The 22302-nt window shown below is 43.5% G+C and overlaps 3 protein-coding genes across 4 annotated transcripts; 2 read left to right on the top strand and 1 right to left on the bottom strand.

Moving 5' to 3' along the window:
* The first annotated feature begins 363 nt into the window (after positions 1–363).
* On the top strand, positions 364–4504 carry LOC128449311 (kelch-like protein 38). Its single transcript, XM_053432404.1, has 5 exons — positions 364–864; positions 1561–2781; positions 2913–3054; positions 3154–3259; positions 3460–4504. Exons 2-5 carry the CDS (start codon positions 1562–1564, stop codon positions 3747–3749), a joined length of 1758 nt encoding a protein of 585 aa, XP_053288379.1. The 5' UTR covers positions 364–864; position 1561; the 3' UTR covers positions 3750–4504.
* Positions 4505–9517: 5013 nt separating this feature from the next.
* On the top strand, positions 9518–16468 carry fbxo32 (F-box protein 32). Its single transcript, XM_053432907.1, has 9 exons — positions 9518–9803; positions 10197–10318; positions 10605–10654; positions 10788–10880; positions 13198–13291; positions 13829–14013; positions 14140–14322; positions 14915–15058; positions 15193–16468. Exons 1-9 carry the CDS (start codon positions 9691–9693, stop codon positions 15280–15282), a joined length of 1074 nt encoding a protein of 357 aa, XP_053288882.1. The 5' UTR covers positions 9518–9690; the 3' UTR covers positions 15283–16468.
* A 467-nt stretch (positions 16469–16935) lies between these two features.
* On the bottom strand, positions 16936–22164 carry prelid3a (PRELI domain containing 3A). Of its 2 annotated transcripts, XM_053432761.1 has the most exons (7): positions 21795–22164; positions 21076–21244; positions 20825–20914; positions 20165–20235; positions 19053–19155; positions 18759–18833; positions 18486–18617 (listed from the first exon to the last, which is right to left on the bottom strand). In XM_053432761.1, the coding sequence occupies exons 1-6, from the start codon at positions 21824–21826 to the stop codon at positions 18774–18776; spliced, it is 525 nt and encodes a 174-aa protein (XP_053288736.1). In that variant the 5' UTR covers positions 21827–22164; the 3' UTR covers positions 18486–18617; positions 18759–18773. The 2 variants fall into 2 exon arrangements, with proteins under 2 accessions (XP_053288735.1, XP_053288736.1); XM_053432760.1 differs by lacking the exon at positions 18759–18833 and having other exon boundaries at positions 16936–18617.
* Between the last annotated feature and the right edge of the window lie 138 nt (positions 22165–22302).

Genomic DNA, 22302 nt, shown 5'->3' on the forward strand with positions numbered 1-22302 from the left:
TAAGCTTTATCTGCCTCACAAAACAAAGATTGGTAATGCGAGCATCTGTTGCGGATGTACACTAAAACTGAGATATTTCTTTATGCTTAAAGGATGAGTACCATGTTCAAAAGAAACAGAACAATGTAGAGGATTAAAAGGCTTCGTACTTTTCTTCTCATAGCCCGAGCCTCTTGGTAAACTGGAAACCAGTTCAGTGAACTTCTGCCTTGTTTGTAGTATTATTAGTTGTGGTTACTATGTTTTAAATGTGGTTTCTCTTCATCCTTGTACGTGGACGGCTTCATATCCGCGTTTGTTTTGCTTCCACAGTAACCTGATCCTGTTTTTGTAGTCCTCTGTCCCAGCTAGCCGAGAGACTGCAGCCAACAAAGTGAGTGTTATCGAGTATCAGAACCCTTTTCACTGCAGCAATCATGTGCCAGACACGGATAGAGATGATGGAGGGAGCAGGAATGCAAGCTTTTTAGAAAAAAGGAGAGGGAAAAATAAACAGTTAGAATATAATAATGGAGGAAGCATGGGAAAATAGATGGAGATGGAGTGATGAAGCCAGACAGATACTGAGAAAGCCCTCCGTCATGTCACATGCGAGTGCGGCGGCATTGCCAAAGGGAGGCTCTATTTTTAGGGGGAGGAATGTACACAGAGGCCTCGTGGAAAGAGGACATAACAACAAACAGTACGCAACACGCTCCTACAAAGAGACGGCCCCCCTGAGGAACATACAGCCACACAGCATCAGCGCGAGAGAAAAGAGGAAGAAAGTAGAGGAAAATGTCGACACGCATCTTCTGCTGAGATCTTGCTTTGAATACAGAGTGAGGCCCCAGAACGCACAGACAGAGAAGAGAGGAGGAACAGGTAAGACATTTATTCTGGTGATGAACTAAAATGAAAGCTGTTGTATTCCGATGTTGGCAGGACTTTGAAAACAACATATGCCAAATAAGTTTTTTATCCTTATGTTACATGCTTACTGAAGTTGATATTTGAAGTTGATAATTGTGAATATTTTACTCTCATTCAACTGCTGTAGTCCCTTTCATCAAGGTTGGATTCAAAATTAAAATCTAAATGAGCTTTTTGAGGCTCCACGTAAAACATTGCCAAACAACAGAAGTACCCCTGCTCCCATGACGATGACACTTGTGTATCAGGAGTAGTTGTGCAGGGGCTGGTGCAGTTATCTGCTGAGACACAGTCTCCAAAATAATTTGGCAGGTTTATTGTCGGCCCTGTGCAGACATGTTTGAGTGCAGCACTGCTGAATGGGCTTGTGCGCCACAAGGTAATGATACAGTTAGTGTTACAGTTATGAGATGAAGGTTGAAGATGACTTAAACATATGCTAACCTAGATATTTTAAATGTTTACTACAAATATTTTCAGGCCAAATCTGTAATTTCAGACACAAGGCCTTCCTGAATTTAATATCGCTTGACTTAACTTGTCTAAATATACCAGATAGTAACCCTCTAATCCCAGTGAATCATTCACAAAACAACAACGACTGAATAGCAGATGGCTTGACAATAACAGCGTGACCTCTCTCCTCAGCATGGAGCGACAGGCAATGGAAGTCTTCCACTACAAAGACAAAGAGCAGTCCTCCAACCTGCTCCTGCAGCTCAACAGACTGAGGCAGGACAGAATCCTGACAGACGTGTTGCTGTGCTCAGAGAACACGGAGATCCCGTGCCACCGCAACGTCCTGGTCTCCAGCAGCCCGTACTTCAGAGCCATGTTCTGCCACAACTTCATAGAGAGGAAGCAGACCAAGATCCACTTGAAGGGGATCACCTCGACCATCCTCAGTAGTGTCATTGACTATGTTTACACCGGACTCATTACCATCAGCTTGGATACTGTGCTGCCTCTGATGCAGGCAGCATCCATGTTGCAATACGGCCGCATCTTTGAGGCCTGTTCCAGTTTCCTTCAGGAGCAGCTGAGCCCAGATAACTGTCTGAGCATGGTAAGACTCTCTGAGATCCTGAGTTGCAACACTTTGAGAGCGAAGGCCAAGGAGATAGCGATGAAGAGCTTCTCCGACGTTTCAGTGTCTGAGGATCTGTGTGAGCTCTCCTTACCAGAGCTCATGGGTTACCTGGAGGACGACAGCCTTTGTGCAGAGGAGGAGCAGGTCTTTGAGACACTTGTTGCCTGGATCCACCATGATCCTTATTCTAGAAGAGGAGCCATTAGTGACCTTTTCAAGAAAGTTCGCCTTCGACACATCCACCCCACATACCTCTTCCAGTTCATTGCCAATGACCCTCTGATCCAGTCCTCCACCCTCTGCACGGAGCTCATTGAATCTGTCCGACGACTAATGTTTGCTGTCAACACAAAATTAATCGGAGACACAGAGGTGAACTTCAAACCTCTTTGGGTGGCACCAAGGCGCTACACCACCAACGACATGCTGGTGGTTGTAGGAGGGAGAAAGAACAACGAGCAGACGTCGAGGGAGGCCCTCGTCTTCGATGAGGACAGCCAGAAGTGGAAGTGCCTCACCAAGCTGCCCATTCGCCTGTATAAGGCCTCGTATGTTGCCCTCCACAGCGTCATGTACGTTATCGGAGGCCTGACCACAAACACAAAGCACGGCCAGGTCAGCCCGACGGTCTACACACTCTCCCTCAAGACCAACCAGTGGCGAACCGCAGAGCCCATGCTGGAGCCACGCTTCGCCCACCGGAGTGTCTCTTATCTGCACTTCATCTTCGTCCTGGGCGGCCTTGGGCCCGACAGGCGGGTGACAGACAGCGTGGAGAGGTGAGATGGACCAAAATATCCTTAATCAGGAAAATCTGTTGATGGTAGTCTTGACTGTGTGTAACAACATATGCTGTATAATGTGGTTATAAAATCAGATGAATTATAACACATTTCAAATGTACCATCAGGTACAACAGCATGTTCAACCAATGGGAGACGGTGGCCCCCATGCCTGAGGCCGTGCTGCACCCAGCAGTGGCTGCTACCAACCAGAGGATCTATATGTTTGGAGGAGAGGACGCCATGCAGAGCCCGGTCAGAATAATACAAGTAAGACATTATGATCTCCACTAAATGCTTCACCGATTCATCCATCTATCCAGACTCATTCATTCATTGCCTCAATTTCCCCCACCCTCCCCCCTGAAGGTGTACCACATTGCCAGGAACATGTGGTCCAAGATGGAGAACAGGACGGTGAAGAATGTGTCTGCTCCAGCTGTGATTATGGACGATAAGATCTACATCATTGGAGGTAGTTACACTGATTAAGACGTAAAACCTTGAGGCACAACATGGAATCAATTCGGGGGAATAAATGCAGAAACAAATGTATGAAACGAATCGTGTTGTGTTTGCTGCAGCTCAGCAGTATCGATTGTTGCCCCCAGGGAATCAGGTTGTAGAAGAGCCACACGTGTTGCCCATCTCATGTCAATTTCCCCCCTGTCACAGGATACACCAGGAGGATGATTGCATACGACACCAAGGCCAACCGGTTCATCAAGTGTGCCAACCTGAAGGAGAGGAGGATGCACCACTCTGCAACCGTGCTCAATAACAGACTCTACATCACAGGTGGACGCTACATCAACGGCCATGACATCATCGAGGACTCGGACAACGTCGATTGCTACGACCCGAAGACGGAAACTTGGACATCTAAGGGGACTCTGCCGTATAAAGTGTTTGACCACGGCTCCCTGACTCTGACAAGTGTCTCACAGACATGGGCAAAATCCTAGCTGGTGTTTGATATTTACTTGGAAACCTAATTCTAATTTCAATTGTAGGAATTTGGAAAAAAATCAAATTTAAAGAAATGTGATATGTTTTATACATAAAGTAAGTGTACTTCATATTTTTTAAACATTCATGTAAATAACATATTGTTTTTACAAACTGTCTGACATTTTTATAGCTGAAAATGTATTTCTCTATGTTTTGATTGAATATCTAAACAAAGTCTGCTGCCCAGCCTCTTAACCTGTCTGACTTCATAAAGAGGGAACAAGTTATTTTCAATCTGCTCTGAATCTAAATCCTGAGATATCACTTGACACATGTTTAAATCTGTGTGGGCAGTTTGGTGTGAGTCAAAGCCCTGCTCAGCTGTTAGGTTTGAACCTGCTGACTTTGGATCACTGTCTGTTTCTTCTGTGTAAAATATTGATTAAAAAATGTATAATTTATTGCAATAACAACCAAATATTTCATTCACTGATGAAATAGGCAAAAGGTAAATAAAGGCTTTAGGCATTGAGGCAACTATTTTCGGATGTTCTTAGTTTGTGCAGTTTTCCCATTGATTTGGACCAATAGAGGTCATATTAACAATTTTCTGTATCTTTACTGTTTATTGAAATACTAAGTAGCTTTGGTAATGAACCCGTGGCTGGATGAATAGCCTCAAGTTCAGTATTTAATAAGTGAGTTTTCGTTTCTTATATTTTCTATTGTTTTGTACTGTTCTTTTCTGAAAATAAAATCTCGCTCTTAACATGAGGCCTCTCTCCATCACTCTCTGTCTGGACTGTACGTCCTGACGGATCACCTGACTGTGAATGCCATCTGAGCAGCACATGTGTGCCACACGTCTCATCATGTGTCTGTTTGAACCGACTCGCACTTGCGTCCTTCGCATGCCCAGGCAGGTTCCTGGCAACAACACACACAAGACTACAGAAGATCATTTGGAAAAGATGAGAAGCCCTAGATTTTATCCTGCAGGAAAAACAATGTAAGGATTTTGGTCTGCCTGTTGCAGGTGAAATTAAAGCCAGGGCTGCCCTGAGGGCGCTCCACGTGTTAACCTGAATATCTGTGGTTCTGCTCAGACAGAGAGCATGTGAAGATACAAAGGAGAATGGTGGACTGAGTCTGTAAGGACACCCAAATCAGATATAGTTGTGGGTTTAGTGAGCAGGGCGGGATATCACTGGTGATTTATTATTGCCTAAGAGTTCATGTTTTTTGAGTGTTTGTTTTTTCTATCTCTTAGCGGGATTAAAAACTACTGGATAGATTACAACGCAACTTTGTGAAAGGATGCGGTTCGGGTCAGAAAAGACACCATTGCATTTTAGCGTAGATCTGTATCAAGGGACACTTCCAGGATTTTCACTTTCTTTATAAAAACAAATTCTTGATAATGACAGGGAATATTTCATGGGTTTTGATGATATAAAATCCAGCATCTTCGGGGACTGAAATTTATGAGTGTATGCAATTTAATGCAAATCCAAATAAACATGTGTATCTAGTGCAGGGGTTTTCAACTGGTTTTGTCCCAGGGACCACCATTCTGACTAGAAAGTAGACCGCGGCCCACTGATGTGCCTACACGCGCGTGCCTATGTGTGTGTGTGTGTGTGTGCGTGTGCGTGCATGTGGATAGAAGGAAGTTTGTGTGTCTTAGAGCTCTCCTAAGAAATTGTTTCTCAACCAGTGAACGTGGTAAAGTTGATTGTTATTGCAATAAATTGTTTTGGCTATTATGCCAAATTATTTTTCTTATTACAAGGTATTTCTAGCTCAACCTCTTCTACATCTACCTTTAACACGCATGTACAGCGGAAAACTACTGGCAGTTTTTAGCCCCAAGCCGGTTTCAAGGTTCCCCTCATCACCTTTATATTATTTTAGACATATTTTTCTTATTTTAGATATTTCTCACGATATTCAAGAGTAATCTGGAAATGTGTTGAAATATCCAAGCCAATTTCGCGGACCCCCTGCAATGCCGTCGCGGCCGCGGACCCCTGGTTGAAAACCCCTGATCTAGTGAATTAAGATGTGTTTTCATAAGGGGACAGTTGGACCTTGGCGGAGGTATGCACTCTACTAACTGCAGTTAGTAGATTGTATAATAGTGTTCTTCGTGCTATAATAGGACTTTTGGGATTGCTTAAAAGATGACACACAATGTTGATAAGAAGAGATGCTGATTTTTGTAAACTATTACGTAACCTCTTTTGAAATGGTGCCTTAAAGTAAATATCAACCACAGCTAAACTGTTTAGAAACCAACATCTGCGGTTTCATGTGGGGTAAACATAATGTACCAAGGAGGTCTTTCACAGGAGTCTATATGTGCTTTTCTTTGAAACCAGAAATCCCCGGGTCAGGTGCTTCAGTCACCCGCTGCCAGCGAATGGAGACCAGGAGACAGTGGGTGGAGTATGAGAGAAAAAGGTTGGAGGGGGTCTGGAAAAACTACAGTGTTTAGGTGATCTGATGTTATTTTGAGAAACAAACAAGAGGGCAAATGTTGCACCAGAGGCATGTGGCCCAGTTGGTTGCTGTGCAAGCTGGCAGATGTGAGAGAGGACGAGAGGGAGAGAGAGAGAGAGAGAGAGAGAGAGAGAGAGGGGGAGAGCGAGAGAGAGAGAAACTGATGAGCAGTGTTTCACAACAGAGAACCTGAGAGAGTAATGAAACTAAGAAGAAACAGCAACAGGTGTGTGTGTCTGTGTGTAAGTGTGAAAACATGTGCGTGTGTGTGTGTGTGTTTGTCATTAGGGGTTTTTGGAGGCTGAGTTGGACTGACCAGCTGTCCAACCACTCACATCACAACAAAAACAAGGATGATCGACTAAGAAGAAAGGCAGAGACAGATTATTCTCTACTGACCTTTTAACTGAATTAATGCCTTATGCTTCCAAATGTCCCCAAAAAATATTGACATACATATGGGAGAGATTTATTTAAAAAAAATATAGATATATACATATTGAGAAGAATAAATAGAGACACATTTTACTTTATATCATTCCCATTGGGACAAGGGAGACTACACCGCTACATAGTAGTGCTTTGAGCTAAATGCTAAAGCTAACATGCTCACAATGGCAATGCTAACATGCTGATGTGCAGCAGGTATAAGGTGAACCATTTTAGTGTGTCACTGAAATCATTGGAATACATCTGCTTGGGAACATGAATAACTTCACAGAATTTCCAGCATTCCATTAAATAGATATTTTGACAGATACATAAACATTAACATGCTGGTAGTGCTAGGTAGTCAGAAAATCACTTACATCAATAGGACTTTATAGGGATTATAAACATTAAATACATGCAATTTACACAGCAAAAAAACGGTGACTTCTTCCTTTTATGTGAGTGTTGGATCTGTGTAAACCATTCTATGTCCGTAAAAGTTGGACAAAATCCCAGAGCACATGGTTTGTGACTCAGAGAATGAACTCAACCTTACCCCTATCTTCTCAAACCTTCTGACCAACTGACCAAACACTTGCAGGGACTTTCCAAGTCATCTTGTAGTTTGAACTGCTCTCAAAATAGATTTAGTTAGACATTAGAACTCACACCACCACACACATCACTGTAAAGGCCAACCTGCTGCTCACATAATAATACATTTCAGACTTCAGGTTCCCCTTTTTATACACACAACATGTAGTTTATACATGTTGGAAACTTGTTCAGTTTGGGCCACTTCTGCATTGGCAGCAATTGTAAATCGTGATCAATATGCCCAGTCAGAAAAAATACTAAATACATTTTGTCAGGTTTCTTGTAACGTCTTCTTGACAGATTTGAACATGCAGGATGTCTGCAGGGCTCTCTGACCTTTATTACATATCAGGGTGCTATATGAAAACCTCAGACCTAAAGCCACACACATGCACCTGTTGCAAAAAACCTTCAGCAACACAAGAGCTGTACTGAACATTGCGTTTACTCGTTAACGAAAACTGAGACCGACATGACACGTCTTCTGCGTGAGAGCAATATACTTACTCATTCTCGGTAAATGTCACAAAAAGGGAAAGTGTATGAATTGAGGAACAGAGGAACAGAGGAAAACGCATCAGTAGAGCCTTTGTCAACAATCTGCTATTTTTGAGTAGTGTGTAGCCATCGGTGATGAGTGTGCTTCAGGAAAACCACATCGGCCACATCAGCAGCCCTGATCATGCTTCTCTCACAGGATGTGAAGAACGAGATGAGCTTACACACAGATGCGCTGGTATCTCAAACAAGAGCAGACCGGTTTCACACCATGTGCCTGCTAGTGACATGTTCTGCTCTTTGTATAGAGCAGAACATGTCACCTTTTGCCTCACACACCTTTTGCCTCACTTAGCAAACACTCAGTCACTCACAATGATGCTGATACAGGCACACATGCTGATGCTGATGTGCCTGATACAGGCACACAATCATGCAACGTACTTGCTGCAGTGGCATTTTACCGGCAACAAATACACAAACAAAGCAATTGTTACGCTGCAGCATTTCAAGGAAGTGAACTTCAGTCCTTCACACATCAGTGATCAGGTCGGGGTTTGTGTGATTGCGTGATAACAGCACTTCCTCATTGATCTGTTAGTTGTCATTCTTATTGTATGCTAATGACAAAACAAATACACAACTCCTTCTGACCCTGCACAACCACAACAACCAACGTTACTTTTTAACAAGCTTCCTGTGTATGAGAGCACAGTGTTAACTGGCATGAGGAAGGCTATTAAAGACTAAAACAAGCAGATATATATATGAACTGTATATATAAGCCTCACAGACGAGTGAGTAAACATGTCATGTGTTTAATGAAGCTGATAAGAGGTGACCCATTGCCCTGGACACACTTAGTTACACATTATCTTTTAAAAGACAGGGCCCAAAACAAACACAGTACCCTCCACAATTCTCCACAGAACAGTGGATACTGTTTTGGGAAAACTGAAATACAACTGAGCACTAGCAGTAGCCCCCCCCCCCCCCCCCCCCCCATCTCAGTCACACTCATTCTTATTCCCACACAAAGGAATCCAAAGGACAACTTTAGCTATTTATAATACAAGGACTGAGATTCAGGGGGACTGTTTTTTCTAAAATTAACAAAGAGCAAATAAACAACCACAAAGAGACAGAGGTCATATACACACAAATGCAAACAAATTGTGCAGATGCTAAATAAGGAGAAAATGGAACAAAACCAATCATAACAAGACTTAAAAACATCACCAAGAGACACAAAATAAAATATGTGACTCGTACTGCTAGTGAGTGGTTGGGGTTTATTTATATCTGTAGTGTTTTGTTTCGTACAATATATCTTAAAAATTTAAATACTCGAGTAACACACAACTACAGTAGAGTACTTGAGTAAATGTACTCTTCCACCAATGGTCACGGCCTAGAGAAGGTTGCATAACAGCTTCCTGAGCCTGAACACGTGATCTTATAGAGACCCTTCAAAATCCTGCAGAGTTCTGTTTCCCCATGTTGTCCTCCATCTCTGTGTTTTTGTTCCATGACATGGAAAGTTGTGATACCTCTCTCTCTCTCTCTCTCTCTCTCTCCCTCTCTCTCTCGTCCTCCCTCTTTCTCTCTCTCTCCCTCCCCCTCCCCCCCTCTCCCCCTGTCTCCCTCCCTCCCTGTCTCTCTCTCCCTCCTGATGTTGCAACGCTCGGGTTGATAAACAAAGCCACGTGCTGCTGCGCGAGGAAGTTTCCGAAGTGGGCGGTCCCTCGCGCGTTTCCGGGTTGTGGTGAGAGGACATATAAGAGGAGCTGCGCGATGTCAACAGTAGAGAACAAGGAACAACACAAAGGAGACACACACACATACACCAGCGCGTGCTCACACAGGAACTATTTCACCACACTTTTTAAACTTTATTCTTACTGACGTCACCGCACGGAGCACAGGATGCCGTTTCTCGGACAGGACTGGAGGTCGCCGGGTCAGAGCTGGGTGAAAACCGAGGAGGGATGGAAAAGGACATCAGCTGACGACACAAACAACAATGTCTCCGTAGAGAGGTTGGTCATTAACACAAGTCTTGTCTCTGAAACTGAGTGAACAGCTGAAGGCCCCTTTTTTACTTTCCTCCTTGAAGGAGGACGGTGTCAGACTTTGTTTTTCCTGCTGCCATGTTCCCTTTTCCAGGACTAACCGCTGAGCTATTAATAACCTCACAACAAGTGAGTGGATTAACAATCATCTGTTGAGCCTGTGCTGCTTCCAAGAATGACCACACGCACACCAAACACCCAATCTTTAGCATGGCCTCAGGTTCTAATCAAATCACAAGGGAGCCTTCCGCAGGGTGTTTTCAGTTCAGAGGGAGGCAGCTCATGTCACTTTAAAAGCCGGACTCTGTGCTGGGATAAACCTGCGACATGAACTAAGTGTGTCTCAATATGTTTCCCCAGCTTCTGCAAAGCCGAGCAGGAGGAGTGTTTCAACAAGGAGAACCTGCTGCTTTCCTTCGGCTACGACATGGCTGCCAAGAAGAGGAAGAAGGACTTCATGAACAACAACAGCAAGGTCCCCTGTGAGTCACCGTGAAACAGACACTTCATATAAACATGCGATGGGTCATAAATGGATTAAAAATATGTGTGGGATTATATATCATGTCATAATAAACTAAAGTCAGGTTTCCAGAGAAGAAATAGGCTCATGAGGACGTTATGCAACATTCATGAGAGGGCCTCCTCCTAATATAAGTGTCTATTATAAATTTTCCTTCATTTCCTAAACTCTATTTCCATAACTCGGTCTGAAATTGTAACTTATTGAGAGCGTGCCGCTAATGTAATACTTCCTCTCTCTCGCAGATTTCCACATGGAAAAGTGGATTTATGTTCATAAAGGAAGCACCAAGGAGGTAACAAACAAACTCATTCAGTTTTCACATCAACTTTTCATATCATCATCATTGCTAATGTACACACGCCAAGACAACTTTATACTCTGGCAGAGGATCACCATCTAATACCCTTATAATTAAATTCTCCCAGCGCCACGGATATTGTACACTGGGAGAGGCCTTCAACCGCTTGGATTTCTGCAGCGCCATCAAGGACACCAGGAGATTTAATTACATCGTCAGAGTGAGTCCACATCTCTTTTCTTCCTTCCTGTTTCTTTTGTTTGTCTACCTCTGATGTTTTTTTTTGTTGTGTTTGTGGCACAGATGGGTTTAAGGTTAAGAGGGTGTGTAGGCCTCAGCCAGGCTCTTATCAATGCTCTGCAGACAAGGGTCTCTAAGTGCTGATGACATGGACCCAGGGAGTGTTTGTCCGTGTTTCTGCTAGAATAGAACTGTGTCATACATTGAAATTCTTCTTTAATATGATTGCTGAATTTGGCATCACTAGATTTAACTGTATTGAAGATAAATTCTTATTTACTGCAGAGTTAAGTCAATTTAGCGAATTTCTTTTAAACAAGTCTGATGTGTATTGTTGACACACTGTGTTGTAACCTTACAAAACTCTGTGTATATAGATTATTCACCAGGGATGCCAAATGGTTTAACAAATCATGTCCATCAAATCAAAATTAGCCAACATACTAATTTACAATATACAATCACTACTGCTATTGCATTATGGGACATCGGCAGTAAATTATTTATTTTGGATGGGGAGCTTTTAACCTTCACATCCAATAACCACGTCACTGAACTGTACACCAGCTCTCCCACATGTGCTCCCATGGGAGCCCAGAGCTGCATGTGGTCGTGTTCTCCTCTCCTGGTGTGAGGTGGGTGGGGGGGGGTTGACAGCTGTGCGATGAGGTGTGACCACCTGACAGGGGGGTTTATGGAACCAGAACCTTGGGTTGTTTCAGGTGACTCAGGTGGCGCCGGAGCAGCACACACCACCGCCAGACATTAGCTTCCTGCTGCTACTCTAGTTTTGTCGTCTTTAACTAAAGTCATTAACCAATAAAAACAGATCTCCTCCATCAGCCTTATAACATTCCTGAAATATCGGCTTATGAAACCATCTGATATTCAACAGGTCATCCACCAGTTGGCCGTTTCTCTCTTCAGGGTTTTGGATTGACCTTTTATGTTCCAGCTAACGAGTGCAGGGCAGTGTGGTAAGCCCGGAGAACAATATGGCCTTGTAACTCTAGCGTTTAGTCTGGACGCCGTGTCCTAGGTCACTGCTCTCCACCGCTTGCGTCTGATGGCATTTGCAGGTTCATTTAACCCCCGTCTCAGTTACACAGATCAGGTTCTTCCACAAACAGAAAACAACAAGGGGAGCTCCCTCCTCTCAGGAGCAGACACACAGGGTTATTTCAAGGAGATAGAAACCTTAGTAACTGCTGTTAGCACGTCCTTCATATAACACTAAGATTTAGCATTTCTGATACTGTCGGTGTGTTTGTGGAAAGAGTGGGAGCCTCACGCCAAGCCATGAAGTGCAATTTAGCGAACAGCGGCGGCTAAAAGTAGATACAGAAATGCACATTGTTCTGCCTGGCTGCTCTACAAAGAGAGGAAGACTTGATGAGCTGCTAAAAGAAGACGGGCATGGGATTAGGTTTGAGGAATGGAGCTGGAAAGAATGAAAAAAGGAGCCAGGGGGGAGAGAAGGAGCTTAAAACTGGTAAAAATGGAAAGGGAGGTTAGAGCACGTAGTTGAGATTTAATATAGTTCAAAGTTGGGTGTTATTAAGATCCTCAGACTCTTCACTTTTTCATTCAGAGTTTATCTGAATGCCTTTTAGCGGTGTATTTTTCCATTTAAATAAATTCATGAAATGTAGTTTGTGCAGTCTACTTGTGTTTGCCTGACTCACCTTCCAGTTTACCAGAAAGTACCCCGCAATCTGTTGTCGGTCTGCTGACAAAAGTCACATGATTGGGTCAAATGATTGAGCAAGGGGGTCAACGTGAAATTCTCCATGATGTCACAGCGTCTGTCGCATGCCTCTCATGCCGCCCTGGAACCCACTGTCCGTCTGCTGGCCAATGCAGACGCAAACACACACACACACACACACACACACACACACACACACACACACACACACACACACACACTCTCTCTGTGAAATGATTCAGCTTATTCATGTGACGAGAAGTATCAGGAGTCAAATGATTAAGACCCTGTTTGTGGAGGCTGGTGTAGTTGACAGACTGGGCCGCTGTCCAACATGTTCCAGGAGCCCCCCCCCCCCCCCTTAAAGAGTCTCTGACCGGGACTGATCCGATTCAAGATGCTGTTATTTGTTCAGCTTCAGTTGAGAGTAATGACCAGGTGGAGCGGCTCCAGACTTTATTTTTCCAGCGTTTATTGACAAATGTGCCTTTCTAAGAAACATTCAATGACGACCCAGTGGAACAGAGTGTCTCTGCGTATGACAGGAGGGAATTTATGTTGTGTTTCTTTCTTTCTGTCTCTCCTCCAGCTCCTGGAGCTGATCGCCAAGTCCAAGCTCCCCTCGCTCAGCGGAGTGGCGCAGAAGAATTACATAAATATTCTGGAGAAGGTGGTGCAGAAAGGTGAGACCTGTCACTCCTCTCTCACTCAACTCGGTTTTCCTCCTAGTTTGTCTAAGGGTTTTATTTTACTCTCTGATACATATACAAAAATTCAGCCCCTAGTCGATTTTATTTTATTGTTGGTTCAAGTTTAAATTAAATAAAACGAGCACACATGAAATCATATGCACAAGTAGGTGAGGAAATGAGCCCTGACAGCATCTGGGGCAGGCAGAGCGGTAAATGTAGGGCTTTAATAGCTCAGTGAAAAACACTGACAGTCACCAGATCCCCCAGCAAGCCACAGTGTAAACTCCAATGTTCCCTCTGCTAAACAGATTCAGGTTGTTTAGGTGGCGTGATGAAACCTGTCGGCCAAATATTATCAGGGCGACTTCACAGCCAATCCAAAACATTTAGTTAGACATTGTGATTTTTGATGATTCTCAATAAATATTTTACTGTTTTCCTGGTTGCTGCTAATCCCCCCGTCACTTTCACAACATCACTGAAGGAATGAATAGAGTCTGACTGATTGTTTTGGATTTCCTCCCACAGTCCTTAATGACCAGCAGAACGTCCGTCCGATCAAAGAGCTGCTGCAGACGCTGTACGACTCTCTCTGTGATCTGGTTCAGGACATGGGCAAGTCCGTCCTGGTGGGAAACATCAACATCTGGGTGCACCGCATGGAGCGCATCCTGCAGTGGCTGCATCAGCTGGACAACATCCAGATCAACAGGGTAAGGCTGTGGGCCCGAAACACAAGCGCATGAGTCGGACTCAAAAGTGCTCACAGTGTGTTGAATTTAGCTACTTCATGTTTCTATCGAATCAACTTCACTAACTCTGCTTCCTGTTTCCTGCAGCCTGCATCAACCGGCATGACACTGAAGGACCTGCCTGTCAACCTGCAGCTCAACATCATGGAGCGTCTGTCCGACGGCAGGGACCTGGTCAGCCTGGGCCAAGTGTGTCCCGAGCTGGGGACCCTCACTGAGGACCGGCTGCTGTGGAAGAGACTCTGCCAGCACCACTTCACAGACAGACAGGTAAATGAATGGGTGATGGGCTCTCTTGACTTCTTTGTCTGGGTCCAGGGCTATTTGTTTTCTTTTTGTTTGTTTTTTCAGTTTCGCATTTGTCCGGTTTCGAAACATCATCAACATTACATTACACTGTTGCCTCACATGGGCTCATCCGAACCTTCTAGGTCACTGGCAGGAAAAACTCTGGAGAGAGTCCAGAGCCTCTCACTCTGACTTTTGCGTTCTCACATACATCCCCTCTGGAGAATATCTGTGTGATAAACTCGAGTTGCTCGTGGATAATGGAAGGGCTTAGGGTTTGCATAGGGACACTGCACCACACTGGAAAGCATTCCCCTGATAAGCGAGTTAAATGCAGTGAGCTATGAGCTAAAGTAGGTAACAGAGATGATTCCCACAGGTCAGAGGGGTAAGATACAGTTTGTGTTAGGGAAGAAAAAACCGTAATACATCAATGCTACTTAGATCTCTCTTTTTATTTGAAGTAGTGAATGTGGGGCGAAAGACCTTCTCAAGAAGGCAAACGTTAAACCATTTGAATGTCAAAGTATTTTTCTTGGGTCAAGTCTTAAAAGTCTGTTTCCTTCTCCCTCAGATCCGAAAGCGCCTGATGGTGTCGGATAAAGGTCAGCTCGAGTGGAAGAAGATGTACTTCAAGCTGAGCCGCTGCTATCCTCACAGAGAACAATACAGTGACACCCTGCACTTCTGCTCACACTGTCACATCCTCTTCTGGAAGGTACTTCCTTTTTCTGTCTTTCCCTTTTCACCAAATTGGAGACGTACATAAAATGTTGCACGAGATGAAACTGAAAAACGGGCTGCATTTAAAACTGACGGTTGTGTTTCTTTTTTTCTTTTTTTCGTTTGCAGGACACAAACCACCCGTGCACGGCCAACAACCCAGAGAGCTGCACCATGCCGCTCTACCCTCAAGACTTCATCAACCTTTTCAACTTCTGATTCCACATGAACTGACTGTACATACTGTACATAGAAATGTACAATATTGTTTTGTTTTTTTGTTTAACAGCACAATCAATTCCTGAATGTATGTTTAGTGGAGGTGTGACTCTTATGCATTCGAGCTTTGCTTTGGAAGAGGTGTCGGGCAGGGTTCACTGTTGAAAAGCGAGCGAATGTGACGGAGAGGTAAAGAGGCGTAGGAGCAGTCGTCCTTATGACGGATGAGAGGAGAGCGGAGGGGGAAAAGGGAACACTCAGCTGTCAGAGTCTTAGTTCAACGTGACTTTTTGGAAATGGACACGCGTCTCTTGACCGTAGCTGTGTGCACTTGTTTTGTTTCCCCAGTTTGGAGAATTTCTTTTCATTTTTTCTTGGTTTTTAAACCTTGTAATTGTTCTTTTCGACGCGGGAGGTAGGGACAGTATTTGATTTGATTGAAATGCTCATTTAGTTCAGTATGACATTACGAAGCCTGGTCATGTGGGTATGGTAGGTGTCAGGTGACGTTTGCAGCAATATTGTGCGGCAGATGTAAATTGTAAATTGCTGCAGAACCTAAGAGATGATGAATGTAAGTAAATTAAGTTGGTAATTAATCGGTGCGAAGTTATTGTTGTATATGTAAACACCACGATATCTTTCCTATCTTGTTCTTTTTCACTTTTGTATGGATTTGATATGATTTTGTAATTAATTGTGTTTTGTTCGTTTTCTGCCGTGGCTGCTATAGCAACAGCACATGAGTGCAGTATTACCAAAGATTGTAATCAGAGTTTAATATTACAGTGGTGTGTGCCTTATCATAAAACTTGAAACCCGGTACAGCTTAATCCTTGTTTGCAATGGTTTCAGATCCGGTTGCTGCTTTTTATCATTATCATCATCATCATCATCATCATCACCAACAAGCGTCTGATTTACAGAAGAGTTGTGTTTAGGATCCGTGGCTCTGATACAAAAGTTGAGTTGTTGTATTTTTCTGTAGCCTCCTGCATGATTGTTTTTTTTCAAACACCCAGCTACTTGTGTGTAGGGATTTATTTATTGGGCTTCTGGCAAGTGGCTCATCTTGCACTATTGGATTAGATATTCCTCTGTCACTGCTCACACTGAGGAATGATGTACATGCTATGCAATGCATTTAGTTTATGTTCTGTTGCGTGAATAAAAGAAAATAACAAGACGCCTGGCCCTTAAGTTGATTTTGTCTCACCTCTCACTGGAGCATCATGGGCCTTCGGAGCAGGAACTGCCCCGTGGGTGTCTTGTGCTCTCTACTGGTGAAATTGTGAACTGCAAGTTAATCTTTTAAAAAAGGAACATCAACATATAACAACTATCTATGAGAGATGATGTTTTCTGTGCCTCAGACTTTCCATTACTACCCATTTATTAAAGTCTCTTCTTGGAAACACTGAGCTGAGTCTAATGAGACAACCTACAATAGCACTCAGTGTTTACTTACGCCCAGGCCAAACAGTAATTGAACCCACATTTAAATTCACTAGATCCAGATTTATTATTTAAATCTGCTTCAAAATTGCACAAACTTATAAATTTCAGTCCCAAATGTGTCTGATTTCTTTCAATAAGATCCATGACCCTGAGAAGTTGACACAAATGTAAAAAAAATCAACTATCTGACCAATGTTTTCAAACAATGGTTTTATTTGTTGCAGCAGGACAAGAGCTTCAAACAATATTTTTAACATGACACAGAAAATACAAACAACGTTCTCTGCTTGCTTGGCAGCGTTATCAAATAAATAGTATTTTTTACAAATGTTATGCAAAAATGAATCTACTTTTAAACAAGTAAAACCATATAGCACATACATTAAGTAGTTGTGGTGTGCGTCTGCATCTGCTGCAGCGTTGCACATACAGTACTGCCCTGCTCCTCGGGGACAAACAGGTAGCAGGTTCATGGAAGTGAGTCAGACTGGGAAAGACATTATACTGCTGCTGCACAGGCAATTACACACATGCTGCGATTTAAGGCCTTGTAAACAGGTTAAAAAACACACGTGAGTGAGTTAATCCAACATTTGGCTACACTGATCACTAAAGAACAAACTGTATATCGTCTCCATCTGCTGCATTTACCCAATTACAAATCTGCTGGTTGCCTGTTACCCCCTTTCCACCAAGATGAACCTGCTGAGGCTGCTGAGCTGGCAAGGTATAGCTCAACTCCTGTAACTTTTTAGAGCCAGTTTGCTTTTCCACAGACTAAAGTCACCACAGAGCCAAGCCATTACATCACTGTGCATGTCGCCCAATACGCCTCGGACTATTATAAGTATCTTCTTTGCAGGCATTCGTGTAATGCCTGCACAAGCTCTGTTTTTGTGAAAAATGGTGGTGACGGTGTTGTGGTCCAGGAAAGGGTCTTCTAGAGGGGAATCAGTTGTTCTGCTCGAGAGCCGGTTCTTAAGCTGTCAAAACACAAGCAACTGGTTCCAGACTAAGCAGTGTCTCTGAGCAGCTGCCTTGGTGGAAACGGGGTACGTGTGTGTGCCTGTGTGTTGGTGCCTCCACAGCAGGAAAACAAGGCCATGTCAAAGGAACATTCCCATCTTGAAAAAAAAAAGAAATAATAATATTTCCTGCAATCATAGCAAACTACCCATAACTTCCCTTCCGTTGTTTTTATACTTTAACTGTCATGCAGACATATTGTCTACAGTTTGTGCCTCTTGAAACACACACAATAAGCACCCGTAAAAAGTCTCTGGTTTGAACTCCTAGCATAGGAATCTCTTGCGGTTGAGAAAAAATACATATATCATGTAAATGAAATGATGAAGCTAGTTGCATATTATTTGGTACTGAACCTTCTGCGTCTCCCTATTGCACCCTAATCTTTCTAATCGAAGCCAGGACAATTAGAGCGAAGTAAACATGCTTTAGTAGTAAAATATTCCAGCCAAGTTGCTGGTGAAGTTGATGCATTTCCTCAACACAAGACTTGTAAACCCTGTGGTCACTCACCAGGAGAGTGTTAAACACACTGAGGAACTGTCATGGCTTCCTCAGTCTCTAATCAGACCGACTGTAAATGGGTTAGTGAGTCCAACCACAATCTATGACACTTCCTCATAACTGTAGAGCTTTGGCAGCAGTTGTCTGTTGGAGCTTCCAGTGCATGTTCTCTAGAGTTGAGAGGAGGCATGTGTTTGTGTGTCTGTTTGTGTGTTTGTGTGTTTGTGTGCGTGAGGGGGAGCTCCAGACAGTCTGAGCACCAATTGCAGAGGATCCCAAGATGCTGAGGATCCCCGGTGGTCAGGGAGCTGCAGCCAGGGACTACTCATCACAGTGGAGCTGCAGCCCTGTGTATGCAAACAAATGTTTGGTGACGTATACACTAACATCACACTTCTCTTTGTAGTTTAGAGAAGAGAAAAAAAACAGAAACATGCTTAAAATAGTAATAGAAAAAAAAAGGATGCAAAGGAAAGTAAAGAAGTTACCAGAGTAAGTAAATGTCAGAGAGGCATGTTCTCTGTTTCAGAGTTCTGAATAATCCACTCAATAGCATCCCAACCCTACAGATCCACAGAGAGGGACAGGAGATTAAAGAGGAGACACTCAGTGACAGGAAAGCACCAGTGGTAACGGTTGACCCTGGAACAGCAGAGAGAGACAGTGGAGTCCCAGCATGCAAGGAAATCCTTTACTCTATCGTTACTACTGGAACCAGAGTTCAGATGACATGCAGAAGGGGAAACAAGTGTATAAATAGAAGAATGTTTCTTTTCTGTTACCTTCCTGGCATTGGCCGACATTCTCATGGCCATCATCCCCTCCAGGTAACTGCTTAGACTGACTCCCTTGACTGTGATGATGGCCTCCTGGGTCAGGACAGTACTGAGGAGCGAGGGGGAGAGGGAGAGGGAGAGAGAGAGAGAGACATGAATACCGCAAGATATGAATAAAAAAACAGCATAACATTGGGCCAGTTCAGAGATCTGATCAGAAATCACAAGTTGAGTTTGTCTGTTCAGACCTGGCATTAAAATGTGTCCTAAATGTGTCTCCTGTGACCACTTGTGATTGGATCTCACTTCCTCGCTCTATTTGCAAATACGCACGTATGACTTTTCTGTTTGCAAATACCAAATGATGTTGCCTTAAACCAGTCTGAATTTACATGTGTCCTAGGTCACTGCATTTGTGTGTATCAGTGGTTGTTGGCATGAGGGAGTGAGAGAGAGAGAGAGAGGTAAAGAGAGAAAGGAGTCAGGAGATGCTGAATGGATCTTGTGCAGCTGTGCTAGGAAGAAAGATTTGATCAATTTAACAAAAGCATCGTCCATTATGCAGTGATTAGTGTTGCAATTATAAAGATTACTGTAGGAGCCACTTACGCTAATTGTTAACTGGTCATAATTACTTTTTGGACACTTGGTGGCGCTCATTAGAGGCACTGGGTGATATAAACAGGGAATAGGTGACAGGAAGGGGAGGACACAGGGACTTGGAGAGCTCACAGTTCTCCCCAGCCTCTCAGATCACAGACCAGCAGTGTGGATCATACCAGAGAAGAATAACTAAACACCAACATACACCTGGTATGTTCATCCTTTCTTTCATCTCACTAACATCCAGTGAGGAAATCAATTACTGAGTCTGTGTGAGATCACTCTGTGCTCTACTACTTATCATTGATTGGTGGAATGAAAAATTGCCATTAAAGGGACAACAAACAAATTAGGGGACTTCAGCTGAGTAGGCGGTCCTTCACATGTGGTGTGAACAGGGTCATTGTGTACCTGCAATCACAATGTACAGCACTTCCTATTTCCTGTACACGTGTGCACTCAAACTCGCTGTGACCTTAACAATCTTATGTAAATGAAATGTAAATTGTACTTACACCTCGGGGTTGTCTGGGTGGGGCCTGTAAAGAAGCCTCTCGTCCACTGATATGAGGTTGGTCAGAGTAATCTGGAAAATAAGACAGATTTGTATTTACTTAATTTATTGATCATTCTGGGCTGAGGGTTGAAGGAGGGATTCAGTTGTCTGTGCACGGGGGAGGAGTTACTGTATAAAGGGGAGGTCTTTAACGGTCTCGCTGTATCCAGGCAAATCCCTTCATTTAAGAGCATGCATCCATGTTGTTTCATTTAATTGTGCCAATTGTTTAAAAATAATTTGTTATCCCTTTTGTTAAGTATGTTTTCACCGCTGAGTGTTAGTCACTTTGTTTCTGATCAGGATTACATAAACTACTAGACGGATTACCGCGAACCTCAGACTTTTATTACTTTCTTTAATATTCCAAGATGGGGTGTTATTCAGAATTTTTCCCGGGGAATAATTCACTGATCTTGATATGACATAATCAGGCTCATTTAGGAAACGGATATCTATGAGTGTGTTATATTAGGGGAAGCTTGATTGATTTGACTGTTTGGCCTTGGTGGAGGGACTAGCTGTACTGTGTGCCATTCTAGTAAAAATGTGTAACCAGTCAATGCAGTGTAACTTGCTGATCAGTCATCAGTGGCTGAAGGGTTCAATACAAACTAACATTTGTTGAGCACAGCTCCATCTTTTTCTCCTCTGGGTCGACGATGGAGTGCTCCGTCACGTAGGTTTGTGTGTGGTTGGTTCCCAGTAGCTGCAAACACAACAATACACAGTAGATTTAGTTAATGACATGTTGGAACCTCTTCTCAGACCCTTGCAGGCCCTTGAGCATCATTTAGGAATGTATATCTTTATCCTCCTTTTCAGCATGTGTATACATTCTGAGTGTGGGTCTAAGTGTTGTCCACTGACCGCTCGTACGATGCTCGGCAGGCCCCATTCTGTGCTGAGGAGTCGGTGGCTGTGCAGGCGTCCCTGGCCGTCCAGGCTGCGGTCCAGCACGTCCACGCCGACCACGTTAGGGTTCATGGGGTTGGGGTACTTTCTCATTGCAGCCTTGATCACCGTCTCCCACGGGTAACTGCACACAAACACATACAAAAAAACACACATATGGGAAGAAACATAAGTGACAACAAGCTTATATTGCACAGGAACAGATTTAATCATGTCCTAATTAAGTTACATGCACATGGGTTAATGTAGTCAGTGTGTTATCAACCAAAAAAGGACAAACTGTGAGTGATGATCTGTTTGTTTGGTTTCATTTTTGTGTTCTGATAAGAAACATCTGACAGTAAAATGACTCCTGGTGTTTAAAACTCATGTGACTCCCCATCAATCTATAGAGGCCTATTATAGAGGATTGGGAATTTACTGACTACAACCACACAGTTGTTCTGCCTGAAGTTCCTTCCTGGTGCTCTGAGTTACCACACTGAATTTCCCCATAGTGGGGAATGAGTTGAGAAGGATTCTCTAATCTCAACTCATCTCATCTTCAGAGTTTAACGCTGCAGTTTAAACTGAGAAAACCAGGGTGAAGGTCCCATCGACCTTGCCCTGCAACTACATCTCACTTCGTTCTGCTTAAACAATAATCTATGACGATGACGACCAGAGGGACCCACCTGAAAACATGCTCCGTGCTCCAAATCTTCATTGTGTCCTTCTTTTCAGAATTCTTGGCGAAACCCCTCTCCCTGGTAGCTCACCGGACCATATTCACGTGAGGAACTAACTCCACTGGCCAGAGAACAGGGCCTGTGATGGGAGCTCACGACCATCAATGAAGAGAGTCCCAGGAGCGCATCTCTGCTTTTCTACGCATTTCTGTCGTGCGTAAAAAGCTACGTACAGATGCACTGGTCCACCCCGAGGCACAATGTGAATCCCTGGATAGTAGCAAGAAAATATTGGATCTACAGATGAGAACAAACAGCTCGTACACGTAAAGAGGACAAGAGAAAAACCGGCGCAACAGCAGGTACACCGAGTGTCCAGTTAGACACCGTGAGATACAGGATCATGGCCAGGAATATCAAAATAAAACCCATTATATGATATTTCATGTCTGCAGTTTCTCACTCTTAATAGGTTTACACCCTTTAATTTACTGACATTTCTTCTGTGTGTCCT

Source organism: Pleuronectes platessa, chromosome 10 (genome assembly GCF_947347685.1).
Source record: "Pleuronectes platessa chromosome 10, fPlePla1.1, whole genome shotgun sequence".
Classification (NCBI taxonomy): Eukaryota; Metazoa; Chordata; class Actinopteri; order Pleuronectiformes; family Pleuronectidae; genus Pleuronectes; species Pleuronectes platessa.